The 15,477-nt window shown below is 33.0% G+C and overlaps 1 protein-coding gene across 6 annotated transcripts in view; it reads right to left on the reverse strand.

Moving 5' to 3' along the window:
* ZNF280D (zinc finger protein 280D) overlaps positions 1-15,477 on the reverse strand; it is a 137,967-nt gene that overhangs the window by 47,156 nt on the left and 75,334 nt on the right. For 5 of the 6 annotated variants that reach the window (XM_039230637.1, XM_039230634.1, XM_039230635.1 and 2 more), the window contains 3 exons: positions 13,781-14,088; positions 13,173-13,313; positions 3,634-3,696 (listed from right to left, as the gene is read on the reverse strand). In XM_039230637.1, the coding sequence (XP_039086568.1) occupies positions 3,634-3,696; positions 13,173-13,313; positions 13,781-14,088 (512 nt within the window). The remainder of the gene's footprint in view (positions 1-3,633; positions 3,697-13,172; positions 13,314-13,780; positions 14,089-15,477) is intronic. The other variant, XM_039230636.1, reaches the window with a different exon arrangement.

Here is a 15,477-nt window from a genome sequence, read left to right on the forward strand (position 1 = left end):
GTTATCTCTGTCTCTTCTTCCTTAAAATAATAAGTATGGCAAGCATTTTATAATATTAATTATTTATACTGTACCAAGCTAACAATTTTAGACATACATCTATCATCTTATCTAAATATTTTAATAACCCAAAAAGGTAGGTGTTAATAAGTTAGCTTAGTAAACTACCAAGGACATAAAGCCAGTAAAGGTCAGAACTAGGTTTGAAACTGATCACTCTGATTCCAGGCCCATATTTTCAAAGATAATACAATACTGCCTCATCATTTTAACTTAGGCCCTAACGAAATTGTTCATAACTACACATAGTCCCAACCTGTAGGATTCATGCATCATTCATCTATTGTTAAACCTTCCTTCAGTATCACTTGATTCTATATAAAATATCAAACGTTCTTCAGTGCTCTCCAAATTAAGTCCAAGCTCCTTAACCTTATTTTCAACACTTAACTATTTGGCTCTAGGCTTACAACTATTGCTCTAGACTTCAATCTTATTACTATTATCTGAACTTCATGCTCCATCCATTTACTACTAAGTACTCCCTTGGTATGTCTTGTACTTTCTCATTTTCACACTATTCCTTCTAATTCAAATGCCTCGGTGCACCTATCAGTATAAATGATATTTATACGTTAAAGCCAAGTATATGTAACACTGGTGCAGATATTTCCAAGTAAAACAATCCTTCTTCCCTTAAAAAAAATTACCCTGTACTTATTAAAATCCTCCTTGCTTTATTATAGTTTTATATGTTCACTCTGTATCTCCCACCCAATAAACTGTATATTCCCTGAAGGTTGGTTCCAAGAGTAATTCATCACTGTCCTCTTCACAGCACCTGCTATGTTATGCACTTAGTAGATGTATCATGAATAGCTAAAAAGTGACTATTTCAATCTAATTAAAGAGTAATTACAAAATTATAAGTTCTACTATTATAAGTATGCTGCATCCATTCACAGAAATTGATGTCTTCAATTTGATACCTATTCCAGTTGAAAGAAAAGTATTCCAGATCTTTAAAACACATACACACAATTAAGCTTGAAAATAGTAAAGTAAAATTCAAACTTGGGTGGGTGGCTCAGTTGGCTAAGCATCCAACTCCTGATTTTGATCTCACAGTCATGGGATCAAGCCCTGTGTGCTAAAAGCAAAGAGCTTGCTCAGGATTCTCTTTCTCCCTCTCTCTCTGCCCTTTCCCTCCTTGTGTGCATGCTCTCTCTCTTTCTCAAAATAAATAGATAAAAACTTAAAAAAAAAAAAAACCAAACTAAAGTCTCATCTTTCAAATAAAACCCTTTTTATTCTTATAAACATTTTTAGTGAGGGCAACATGTAATATAATCTTAATCTATTTCCTCGAAATCAGTAAATGTTTTAAAATCTGTACTAATGCATTTAAAAAACTGAATCAAAATCTTCTTTCCCTGTCAATCACTGATCCTTATATAATAGACGGGGCCTATTGTTCATATAAGTCATTTTCAACATATGCATTAACTTATTCAACAAATATTTACTGAGTGACTACCATGTGCCAGAGACTAAACAATGCCTGGCAGTGACAAAAATCTAAACCTCACATATACTAGAGAGAGGACACACAAAAATTTAAAAGTGAAGTATACAATATGTCAGATGATAAAAGACGATCTGAATAAAAGTGAGTATAAAAAGGATATAGGGAGTGCAGGAGTGAAGCACAGGAGAGAAGATATAATCTAAAAATCAAGTGGTCAAGGAAAGGCTTAGTGTAGCAACCAAAAAGAGATAACAGAATACATCTGGGGAACAAAACTAGTCAAAGGGACCAATAAGTACAAAGATCCTGAAACACAGTATCATTCCTTTTTCTACCTTTTCTACTAGCTCAAAGCACCAAAATAAGTATTGGCTAACTTTATCTCTATATATTAGCTTGGTGAAGCAAAGACACCGATATTCCGAGTAGCAATGGCAACATGAAAAAAATAAAGAACAAGAGAATCCAAAGAATTCAGAGGAATATTTAAAAATCGGTGCTCAGTGACTGGGTGTTATATGGAAACCAACTTGACGATAAGCTATTTGTAAAAAAAAAAAAAAAAAATGGTGCTCAGTGGATTCTAAGTGTGTGGTACAACCAAAATTAATTATCAGTATGTTTAGAAATATCAACAGTTCTTTCTGCACAGTAAGCAAATTGTACACTTATCTTTATTTGAAAAATATAAAATAAGAATTATGAAGCTACATGATAATTTCAAGAATTCCAGTGGTTTCAAGAAATTTATTTCAAAACTAAAAACATATTAGTCACTTTACTAGGTATCTAAGATATCTTTTTAATATTCAAATATTGTTGTACAGCCTTATTTTTGTTCTCATTTTATAATACAAATGCATGAAGATATCATCTTAACATGACTTGTCACAAAGAAAACAAATTTAGCAAAAGAATACAGGCTAATCATACCTCTAATCTAAGGACATAATGAAGAGAACTCTCTAATGTCCAGTAGCAATCATTTAGATCTCTAAATTGGGCATTCCAATACCAGGTTTAAATATAGGACAAACCACAATAAGATACCACTTCATACCCACTAGGATGGCTGTGATTAAAAAGAGTTAATAACAATTATTGGCAAAGATGTAAAGAAATTGGAACCTTTATACACTGCTTGTGGGAATGTAAAATAGTAAAGGTACTTTGTAAAACAGTTTGGCAGCTCCTCAAAGGCTCAACATAGAGTCCAGAAATTCTAATCCTAATACATACTAAAGTGAAATGAAAAGATAAATCCAGGCAAAAACTCGTACACAAATGTTTATAGCAGCAGTATTCATAATGGCTTCAAAGTTAAAAAAATCTTTGGGCACCTGGGTGGCTCAGTCGGTTAAGCATCCGCCTTTGGCTCAGGTCATGATCACACGGTTCAGGGGTTTGAGCCCTGCTTTGGGCTCTGTGCTGACGGCTAGCTCAGAGCCTGGAGCCTGTTTTAGATTCTATATCTCCCTCTCTCCAACCGCCCCCTGTCCCCCCTGCTCATGCTGTCTCTCTCTCTCTCTCTCTCTCTCTGTATCTCTCTCTCTCAGAAATAAATAAAACATTAAAAACAAAGATTCTTTCTTAAAAAAAACATTAAAATAACCTTAATAGTTAAACAAACTATGGTAGATCCATACAATAGGTTATTATTCAGCAATTTAAAAAAATGAAGTACTGAAATGCTACAACATAGATGAATCTTGAAAATATGTTAAGAGGAAAAAGGCAATCACAAAGGAACACATATTGTGTCATTCCATTTATATGAAATGACCACAATACATAACTCTATACAGACAAAAATTAGAATAGTGTTTGCTTAGGGATGGGAGCAGTTGGAAGGAAATGGGAATGACTATTAATGGGTACAGAGTTCCTTTTTGGAATGACCACAATGTACTAAAATTAACTGTGGTAATGGCTGCACAACTCTGTGAATACACTAAAAACTGTTAATTGTACTATTTAAAGGCACTATTAGATGTACTATTAGATGTTATATGAACTATATCTCAATAAAGATGTCATATACATCACATATAATTTAAGTTATACAATTTTTCAATAGAAAGAATTTAAAAAGATCAACTAGTTACCTGAGATCTTCTGAATGCTTCTTAAAAATACAAAACCTTTTACTTGGACGGTTACTATGAAAGCTAGAGAGATAAAACAAATTTTATTATTATACAATAAGTCATATTAATTTATAGCTTTATTATCAAGTCTATACTTAAGTTTCTAGTTTTGAATAAAAGATCATGATATATAAGTAATAAAATAATGTTTATCATCACTGTTTAATTCAACATTTTATCTTAAATTCCATTTTATCTATTTATTTTCTAGTGACACATATTTCTCCAAGTGTATTCTTGTATGACTAGTACTTCACCATTACATAAAAAAAGGAAACACTTAAGAAAATTTTTTTAAAAGTAAAGCACATCATTTTTTTTTCATCTGTTACAGAAGAGTTGAAGACACTCTTAAATGTTTGCAAATAACATTTTTGTATAATATGAATCATTATCAATAATCATTTTTTAAATCATTTTCCAATCTTAACATGCCTGTGTCAGGACGGGGGGAGTAAAATCCAAATGATCTTTGAAGTAAACAGTCCTTCAGCTAAATGTCACTATTTACCATTTGTAAAATCAAACATTTTAAAGAGTTCTTTGCAATTACTAGTAGAGGTTTTTTTTAAAAAAAAAAAAATTTAAGCAGAACCCTAGAGCTAAAATAATGCTTCCCCTAAACACAAAACAGAACCACTAACCATACTGTGTACCCACGATAATAGCTTTCGTACATCCTTTTTAATCTGGTAAAGAAAGTTTTCCTGTATTAGAAACCCAGGATTAGATTAGCATAGTATTACTCAAAGTAGAGTCATAGACTAATAACATCAGTATAACCTAGGAGATTATTTAGAAATGCAAAGTCTTGTGCCTCCCACAAACTTAAATGAATTGATCTTTGGCAGTGGAGCCCACTAGAAACCATTTTAACAAGATTTTCCAGTGATTCTTATTTATGCAAGCTAAATACTGAGAAGCAGTAGCCCCAGTACATACTGATAGACTCAAAGTAGCCATTATCCATGTCAATGGTCACTCTCAAATACAAGGTAACCATTACCAACACAGCAGGTACGGATGGGAAAAGAAATATACTGTCACTAGCAATAATCCCCAGAAAATATCTTCAGAAGACTTCTAACAGTCATTTCTTCAATTTGAGGATAAATACTATTAGAGTTTATAAATACAAGACAACATCACAAAAATAATAATTGGGTTTTTTGTAGAACACAGGAATTGGAAAACACTGAAATTACGTGCATAAATTTGTGCACATATATGAGAATAAATCCAAGATTTATCTCATCCTCAAAGAATGTGAATCAAAATAATTTTTTAAATGAGATTTAAAAGTTACTTTTAAAAGCTATTTTTTCTTTCTCCTCAAATGGCCTATTTTGGTTTTATTTATTTGGTAAGAAGAGAAGAAAAAATTATATTTTAGGATCTCTTTGATGGCTTCCATTTCTGTCTATAACTTGTATCTTATTAAAATGTTGGTAATTTTACAATTCTAGTTGTCTGAATACAGTTTTAATTTAGAGGTCCCTATCTAAAAAAAACCAAAACTTATCATGCCCTTTTATTTATATTATTACATAAATTCCATTCTTTTATTATTATCCCTGTATTATAGGAGTGGATCTATATAGCTCACAAATAAAAAGGAAAAAAAACAACAACTTTTCTTATTAGATCTGCATAAAGTTAGGAATAAGGAAAATAGAGAAAAAAGTTTTAATTGTCTTAGAGTTTATATTGCTTTATAAACAATATAGTAAAAACATATAAAATTTAGGTTCTAAAGTTCACTACCTGTATATAATTATCAAAACTCATTAAGCTATTCTCTAAAAATGGGGGAAAAACTCTCTTTGACCATATTTTCTTAATAATCTTAATTCAATCTAATAACAATTTTGTTTCTGATGAAACACAAAAGGAATATCAACAATACTGATGGTATACCTTATTTAAGACCCAAGACTAGAGGTTGATGATACAAAAAGAAGAGGCCAAGTTGTATGCCCTATAGTTCAAGGTCAAAGGGGCCAATGGGGGATAGGGGAAACAGTCAAACAGCAGCTAGCACAGAATAAATGCCTAAAAAATGCTTTTAAATGAATACATATTTATTAATAATTATAAGATAAACTTTAATAGTTACACATATGAAGTTTTGTGGCTGCCTAAAAAAAAAATGAAGATAAATGGAATAGTAACTAGCTAACAATTAGGAGTTACTTTAAGTTAAGAAGGTCACTACTGCCTTGCTCCAGGCAAATCAAAGAGCAAGATACAGAGGGATTTTGAAGAAAATAAGCATTAAAGGAACTTAAAAGGTGGTTAGAAATTAAATACTGAAAGGCCTCAGATTCTCCAAAAAACCTGAACTTCATGACAATGAATATTAGGAAGGCAAATGATTATAGGCCAAAAATGATCTGACCAGATATGCCTGCTGTAGCAACAAAAGAAAGGGAAAATTGGGAAAAAAAAAAAAAAAAAGTGTGTGGTGGAGGATAGACTAGTCAGGATATCAGTTATGTTATCACAATAATCCAACTGTTCTCTAATGATCATTATTTAATGCCACTATATCTATACAAAGTATATAATGAACTCAAGCATAGCTTATAAAAATTAATTCAGTACTCTTATTCATTGTATAGGACCAAACTGTTACACAAACTTTCTTTTTCCTTGGAAAAATTTCAAATCATCCTCCAAAGCCTAAGTGAATGTCATTTAGAGAATAACTCCCCTTATTTCTTGATTAAAGAACTCATTCTTACCTTCTCTGTGCTCCTATAGGGATTTGTTTACCACATATCTCTGTCCTACGAAATTGTGAAAATTAAAGGCATTATCCTAACACCTAACAATGATAACTCAGAAATAATAACCGTTATAATTACGTTTAATATCTCCTAAGCAAACATCATTTTATGAAGCACTTTAAGTACATTTTCTGTAAGTATAACAGTGACTTTCTTTTTAAAAAAAGGAAACTGAGAGTCAGGTTAAGTAATCTGCCCAAAGTCACCCAGGTAAGAAGTAATTGGTAAAGCCTGGATCCAAATCCAGATTTGTCTGATTCTTCACCCAGTATGCCATTACTATTAGCAAATAGTAAACTCTGCTAGAAAAAGAGATATTAAACACTTATGTCTGTTAACTTAATTCTATTAAATGTAGAGAAGAAGGCTTCCTAAATATCATTATTATATAGTTACTTTATTTTATATTTATATTTATTTATATTATATTTATAATTTATACTTATATATATTTTATATTATATAGTTATTTATTTACTTTTTTTTCAGGTGACTTCAATAGCTACCTAAAAGATATAAGCAAATAAGGTGCAGTAACTTAAACAACCAAACTCAAATAATACTTTTTTTTAAAAAAATCACTTAAAAATTACATGTTTAATGATGCTCTTCTTCAAAAGAGTCTTATTTCAAAAATGCACCAAATGCATCAAGACTTTTAAATATCCTTTTCTGAGATTTTATTTAGAGCCTTTTATAATTACAACAAATAATAACTATGATTTATTATTTCTAATGTGCTAGGTGACACAATGAATACAAAGAGCCCATTCTTCTCAAGGAAACAATACAGACGCAAACAAATATAATAAAAGGCAGAATAAATGAATGGCATAAAGCTCAAAGTGAGAATGATCCCTGTGAGTGGTTGTGGTGATTAAACACTCCAAAAAAAGAAGGCAAACAGAAAAGAAGAGTAGGGACATTCTAAAGACTAACAAAGAATAAGGAGACACCACTGTCAAAAATGAGTTATGCAATAAACTGTATTCTGAGGAAGAGAAGTCAACTTATAGAGACGGGAATCTTTAAAGAATGGATTGGAGCAGATATGAGACCAGAGGGAAAAAGACCAATTACGAGTACCAACATGATATAGGATAGATATTAAAGGTACTCATCCACTGGAGAAGATGAAGCTTCTGTACATATAGAATTCAAGCCTATAATATGAATCCACACTGGGTAGAGGTAATGGCGGGGCCATTCAATGGGAGATACCTAAGGCGGTGAATGAGGCAAGTATACAAGTACATAAAAAGGAAAAGAGACCTACCAAACCCTAAGAGTGGCAATAGAAGCTTTTAATTCTATAAGAGACTAACAATGAGTAGGAGCTCAGTGTGTGATGACAAGGAAGAACAGGGTTGGGCTCACTGGGAACTGGAAAAAGGGTATGAGAGAGGTGGCCTAATTGGCAATGTTTTGGATTAGAATGGATTTAGAGGTTTATAGGACAGGTGGGAAACCTATAACAAATGGGAGAGAGAAGGGTGGAATGATTCTTGGTTTAACAAAACCGAACATACACAACGAACACCACAAAAATACAAACGATAATAAGAGAATATTATGAGCAATTACATGCCAAAATATTGGGCAATATGAAAGAAATTGACAAATTCTAGAAAAATATAAACTACCAAAACTGAAACAGGAAGATGTAGAACACTTGAACACATCCATAGCCAGTAAAGAAATTGAATCCGTAATTAAAAATCTCCCAACAAACAAGAGTCCATGGCCAGATGGCTTCCCAGGGGAATTCTAACAAACTTTAAAGAAGAGTTAATATCTATTCTTTTGAAGCTGTTACAAAAATAGAATGGAAGGAAAAGTTCCAAACTCATTCTATGAGGTCAGCATTACCTTGATTCCAAAACCAGACAAAGACCACACTAAAAAGGAGAATTACAGAACAATTTCGCTGATGAACATGGATGCAAAAATTCTCAACAAGATATGAGCAAACCGAATGCAACACATTAAAAGGATTACTAACCATAATCAAGTCAGATTTATTCCTAGGCTGCAGGAGTGGTTCAACATCCATAAATCAAACAAGGTGATGCATCACCTTAATGAAAGAAAAGATAAAAATTACATGATCCTCTCAAGAGATGGAGAAAAATCACTTGAAAAAAATACAGCATTCTTTTCATGATAAAAACCAGAAATAGAAAAAAAAGAAAAAATATAAAGTAGGGATATAGGGAACATACCTTAAAATCATAAAGGCCATATATGAAAGACCCACCACTAATATCATCCTCAATGTGGAAAATCTGAGAGCTTTCCCCCTAAGGTCAGGAATATGACAGGGATGACCACTCTCACCACTGTTGTTCAACATAGTGTTGGAAGTCCTATCCTCAGCAATCAGGCAACAAAAAAAAAGAAGGCATCCAAATCGGCAAGGAAGAGGTTAAACTTTCACTCTGCAGATGACATGATATTCTTGTAAAAACCTCAAAGACACCACCAAAAACTGCTAGAAATGATAGATGAATTCAGCAATGCTGCAGGATATAAAGTCAAAACACAGAAATTGGATGCATTTCTAAACACCAATAATGAAACAGCAGAAAGAGAAATCAATAAATCGATCTAATTTACAACTGCACCAAAAACCATAAAATACTTAGGAATAAACCTAACCAAAGAAGTAAAAGACCTGTATGCTGATAGAAAGCTTATGAAAGAAATTGAAGAAGACACAAAGAAATGGAAAAACATTCCATGCTCGCCAACTCAAAGAACAAATATTGTGAAAATGTCTATACTACCCAAAGCAATCTATACATCCAGTGCAATCCCTATCAAAATAACACCATCATTCTTCACAGAGCTACAACAAACAATTATAAATCTGTATGGAACCAGAAAACCTCAAATAACAAAAGTAATGTTGAAAAGGAAAACCAACACTGAAGGCATCCCAATTGTGGACTTCAAGCTATATTACAAAGCTATAATCATCAAGACAGTAAGGTATTAGCACGAAAACAGACACACAGATCAATAGAACAGAACAGAAAACCCAGAAATGGACCCCAAAATGTATGGTCAACTAATCTCTGACAAAGCAGGAAGAATATCCAATGGAAAAAAGTCTCTTCAGCAAAATGGTGCTGGGAAAACTGGACAGCGACTTGCAGAAGAAGTAATACTGACCACTTTCTTACACCATACACAAAAATAAACTCAAAATGGATGAAAGACCTAAATATAAGACAGGAAACCATCAAAATCCTTGGAGAGAAAACAGGCAAAAACCTCTTTGACCTCAGCCACAACAACTTCTTAATAGACATGTCTCTGGAGGCAAGGGAAACAAAAGCAAAAATCAACTACTGGGACCACATCAAGATAAAAAGCTTCTGCACAGCATAGAAAACAATCAACGAAACTAAAAGACAACAAACAGAATTCTCCCAAGAAGATATCTGCAAATGACATATCTGATTAAGGGTTAGTATCCAAAATCCTTCAAGAACTTCTCAAACTCAACACTTAGAAAACAAATAATCCAGTGAAGAAATGGGCTAAAAATGAACAGACACTTTTCCAAATAAGACTTCCAGATGGTGAACAGACATATGAAAAGATGCTCAACATCACTCTTCATCAGGGAAACACAAATCAAAACCACAGTGAGATACCACCTCACACCTGGCAGAATGGTTAAACAAATAACTCAGGAAACAGAGATGTTGACGAGGATGTGAAGAAAGGGGAACACTTTTGCACTGTTGGTAGGAATGCAAACTGATACAGTCATATTGGAAAACAGTATGGAAGCTTCTCAAAAAATTAAAAATAGAACTATCCTATGACCCAGCAATTGCACTACTAGGTATTTATCCAAAGGATACAAAAATGCATATTTGAAGGGGCACATGCACCCCCAATATTTATAGCTGCACTATTAACAATAGCCAAATTATGGAAAGAGCCCAAGTGTCCATCGACTGATGACTGGATAAAGAAGATGTGGTATGTTTTTACAATGGAATATTCCTTGGTGATCCAAAAGAACGAAATCTTGCCATTTGCAACAATGTGGAATTCAAGGGTATGATGCTAAGAGAAATAAGTCAGACAGAGGAAGATAAATATCCTATGATTTCACTCACATGTGGGATTTAAGAAACAAAACAGATGAACAGAGGGGAAAGGAAAAAAAATAAGATAAAAACAGAGAGGGAAACAAACGATAAGAGACTTACATATGGAGAACAAACGGAGGGCTGTTGGAAGCATGATGGGTTGGGGAATGGGATAAATGGATGAAAGGCATTAAGGAGGGCACTTGTTGGGATGAGCATTGGGTGTTATATGTAAGAGATGAATCACTGAATTCTATGCCTGAAAGTCTCAGAAAATCATGATGCACAGTGGCCAATCAAAATGATATCCTGCAAGAGTATTTAGGTAGTAGCCATGTAAATTCTAGACAGATGATAAGGTTGGATCATTTGTGTTCTTTCAGATGCTCGTGAGTCAAAGGTAAAAATACATATAAAATAATTAGAAATACAGAGTTGGACCTCAGCAAGACTAAGGATTAAAACTGGATGATTTAAAGTTGAAAGGTAAAAGTGACACAGGTTAAGTTACCAAGAAAGCAAATGTAAAGAAGATGAGTTAAAGGAAGTAAAGACAATGAAATAGAGGAGTAGCCAAAAAGGAAGGCAAAAGATAGTGGTAATAATTTAAGCTGAAGAGAACACTTTCAAAAGTGAATGATGACAATGTCAAATACTCTAAAGAAGTAATGGAGCAGTAAAAGTGAACAAAAGTGAATAAACATGGTGATAAATACAAGACAAATAATCTTTTAAAGTGGCAGTGCTAGCTGGTATGTGGGGATACTCAAGTTAAAAGGTAGAAAAGTCAATCACAAATAAGCTAGTAAACACTTCTTACAAATATTCATGGTAAGAGGAAGATGAAAAATAAGGATAGTAAGCAGTAGGGACAAATTTCCATCCTCTTAAAAAAAATCCCTGAAAACACTTATAAGCAAAAGAAACCTGGGTGAGAGAAGAGATGACGTTGCAAATTAATTTAACAAGACTGTGGAAGAACTAGAGGAAGTTTGGAGAAGAGGGACATCTGATTTCTGAAATCAGTGACTAGATAGAAGTAACAAGAAAAAGATGTGAAGTTTTAAATACTAGTTACAAGGATGACTTGCAATTGAGTACTTACCAGTACGCCAGATAACAACTAAGAGACTAAATTAAAATCTTGAGAATACAGAAAAACTTTAAATAAATAAAAATAAAGAAGAATTGAAAGAGAGAGAGACATGAGGCACCTGAGTGGCTCAGTTGGTTAAGCGTCTCTCACTTCAGCTCAGGTCATGATCTCGCAGTTCGTGAGTTCAAGCCCCACATTAGGCTCTTCTGTGCTGAGAGCTCGGAGCCTGGAGCCTGCTTTGGACTTCGTGTCTCCCTCTCTGTTTGCCCCTCCCCCACTTGCGTGCGCGAGCGCTTTCTCTCTCAAAGATAAACAAACATTAAAAAATTAAAGAAAAAAAAAGAGACGGAAGGAAGGAAGGAAAGAAGGAAACTGAAGGTGAGGTTGACTATAAAGTTAAACAGATGCTGCTAGACTGAAAAGAGGAGTCAAAGTCCCTTAAAGTCACAGGGTAATGGGAACTGGAAAGAAATGAAGAGTGGGTATGATGAGTGGTGTAAGAAAGGGGGTACAAGAACTTCAAAGCTGATGTGAAGAACTGGCCATAAAGAAGTCCAGGTCCCATGAGGTCAGGCTAATTAATCATGAAGGGGGGAAATAAGTGGGAGAGAGGTGCTAAAACCATCAAGAAAGGAGGGTGAATCCTTGAAAAGAGTGGCTGATAAATGACCAGAAAGTAACATAGAGGACATTTTATGATTTGTAAGAAAATCACTTTTTAGTTATACTTCAATTCTAACTTTAAAAAAAAAAATGGAACCCCACTTTGATTAATCAACCTAACTGCTCTATATCAAAATAATTTTTGTTTTTAAAAAAATAAAAATCCATCCTAAGGGATGGCCCTATTAATAAGATAAAAATGAAAGCAATGTGAGCTGTAAATGCTTTCTCTCACAGAGTAAATATTAGGTACTCAAAAGCCTAAGTTTAATGAATTAATAAAAAGGAATTCCAACAACAGTCCCATGACTGGAACACTCTCTCATTCCACTCAATGAATGAATGTAAGAATAGATGGTTTGATGGACAGATGAACGGACAAGACAATGGATTACAGAGAAAGAAAGAAATAGACTCAATAAAGCTCCTAACATCACTAAAAATCCTGGAGTCTCTCAAATGGATTGCTTTTAAAAGAATAATATTCATGAGAGTACATGTATTTGTTTAGTAAATACATTTAAAACATTTGACCTTTTATATTTGAAAATGACCATTTTTAAAAATTCTATAGGAAAAAAAAAATACCCATAGAGAAACCATTTCCCTAACAAACCTATCCTTATTTCATTAGTCTAACTGTTCATACAATTTCAGTTCCAGTAATTCTGAGTTACTATGCTGGGAAAATAGTACACAAGGCATTATCCTAAAAGTTCCCTACTGCTAGACCTTTAGCTCCTTGAAGAGAAAAATTGGCTTCTAAAAGAATAACTGTTTTAAAATGAACTTGCTGACTGTAATTTTAATTGGTAATTACAGATGTTTAACTCATCTTACCTCATCATATGATTTACATAGGCTTTGCTACAGCTAGTGTTGTATCTGCAAAAACTACAATGGACATACGTAGGAAAGTGGTTTGCAAAATCTTTTATTTCGGAACAACATTCAATGCACTTGTGAACTCCCCGACGATACCTTATGGAGATATAAAGAAAATGATATATATTTTAAAATAAAAATAATAAGGGAGGGCCTTCTTAATATTCTGTTAATAGAGGCCAACGTGTTTAAATGAACATGTGTAAATAAAGAGTTGTAATTTGAAAAAGCTGTTATGGAACAACAGCTAGAATAAGTGTAAACAATCTAACATAAGTCAGTGTTTTTCACTGGCGTAAGAGGGATTAAATCAAGCAATACAAACATCCCAAGATATAAGCACAACATATAATACCAGTATAATAAGTGAATATTATTAAAAAAAAATAGTAATTCAGGTTCTGCTCAATAGTTGTAAAAAATACCTTTTTATTATTTCTTTGCCTTTATGTCATAGTGGTAGCATATAAATGTACAAGAGATATGTGTAATAAGGTAAATTTATATTATAGCTTTTATACTTAAGATTAAATTAGAATTATATATGAGGAATAAAAGATTACCTTAAGTTCCTCAATGCTGTATTGACTTTACTTTTTTTATTGCTACTAGCCAATGTGCTTTGTTTCTTTTGCATATTAGAGATTTTTGATTTATATTTAGATTTACTTCCATTAGGCTTACTTGCATTAGGTTTACTTGTATTGGGTTTAGTTGTATTAGGTTTGCTTGTGTTAGATTTTGTGGGATTTTTAGCAGTTATATTTTTAGTCCTTGGAGGTGAGAGCTGAAGGGTAGAAGTGCTTGCACTAATGGAAGGTGTAGTTGAAGATCCTGACTGAAGAGGTCCAACTGAAGCTCGAATAGTAACCTACAAAAATGGAGACAATATTTGCTTTAGAAAATTAATCATGGTATTAATATTAAAATATCACTGTATAATAAAAAACATCAAACATTTGGAAAGGGCAACTATAAACCATAATTAGATTAAGTCTTCCATTTATTCTAGATTTTCATCCCAATTAAATTAAACTTGATATTTATTCACTTGTAGTTTTACATTGTTTTGTACTGATATCAGTTATGTTAACAGTTATTAATGTATAATTAGGAGTTAATGCAAATTATAAGACCATTAAAAAAGCACATTCCATAGCTATTTTTAAGCTTTGCTTTAAGTAAAATAATTCACAAACATAGACATCAAAATTTAAATCTCACAGTGTGAAAAATAATTCTAGAAAGGCGTGTATTATCCTCAACAACTATACAACAAACAGATCTAAAGTGAACATGACCTCCTCTTTTCAGGGGCTCATTAAGCAGGATTTATGTACACAAAGGTTATGGGAGACGTTACATCAATTCATTATACTATATGGAAAGTTTAATTATATTTAGAATTTCCTAATATAAAGCTTATCATTTAGTATCCAGAAATATTTGTTGGCTGACAATGAAAAACAATTGCCTACCAACATTCTTGTTAATCATCTGACTACATTCCCATGTACTGGAGGAACAGACTATGAGGAAGTCCTATGAAATACATGTATTTTGATATCACACAAAAGCACTGGACTAGAAATCAAAAGACCTGACGTTAAATTTCATACCATGTCTTCCTAGCCATGTGACCTTAAATAAGTAAGTTATCCTCTTCTATATCTAAAATATGGGGCAATAACTACCTTGTCTTCCTCACTGGATTGCTGTATGGATTAAATAACAGAATGTATGAAAAAGCATATTGAAAGACTAATTCTAAGGTGCTATAAAAACATTTAGTATCATTATTAATATTATTACTATTATTATTAATAAGGGAAAATATGAGAGAGGACTGCACTGCTTACATTAGTGTTCTGCATGTCTAGTCCCAGCATGGAATGAATGGATTGCAGGGATGCTGGATAGCTTCTCTTGCTCTAGGTCTTCAGAGCATGGCTTTATATTGTTTTAGTTAATTCAAATAACAGACATACCCACATTCAAAGGTAAGTACCCAAAGCCAAATATAAATGTTTTGGGGATTATTTCACTTTGGATTATCCATGCCTCTGTTTCCCTCCACTGGAGCAAATATTCAAGAGCTGACTGTATATAAAGAAGTCAGAGAAAACAGAGGTATATAAGGCAAAAAGGGAAAAGTAAATTACAATCATCAGTATGCAGTCAGACATGTTATTTGCTCATTTAAAACATAATGCTATCCAGCAGCAGAACTTGCTTCTCTGAGAGGAGACCCAGTAATAAC

This window comes from Hyaena hyaena, unplaced genomic scaffold, assembly GCF_003009895.1.
Source record: "Hyaena hyaena isolate Hyena2069 unplaced genomic scaffold, ASM300989v1 scaffold_49, whole genome shotgun sequence".
NCBI classification, from domain to species: Eukaryota; Metazoa; Chordata; class Mammalia; order Carnivora; family Hyaenidae; genus Hyaena; species Hyaena hyaena.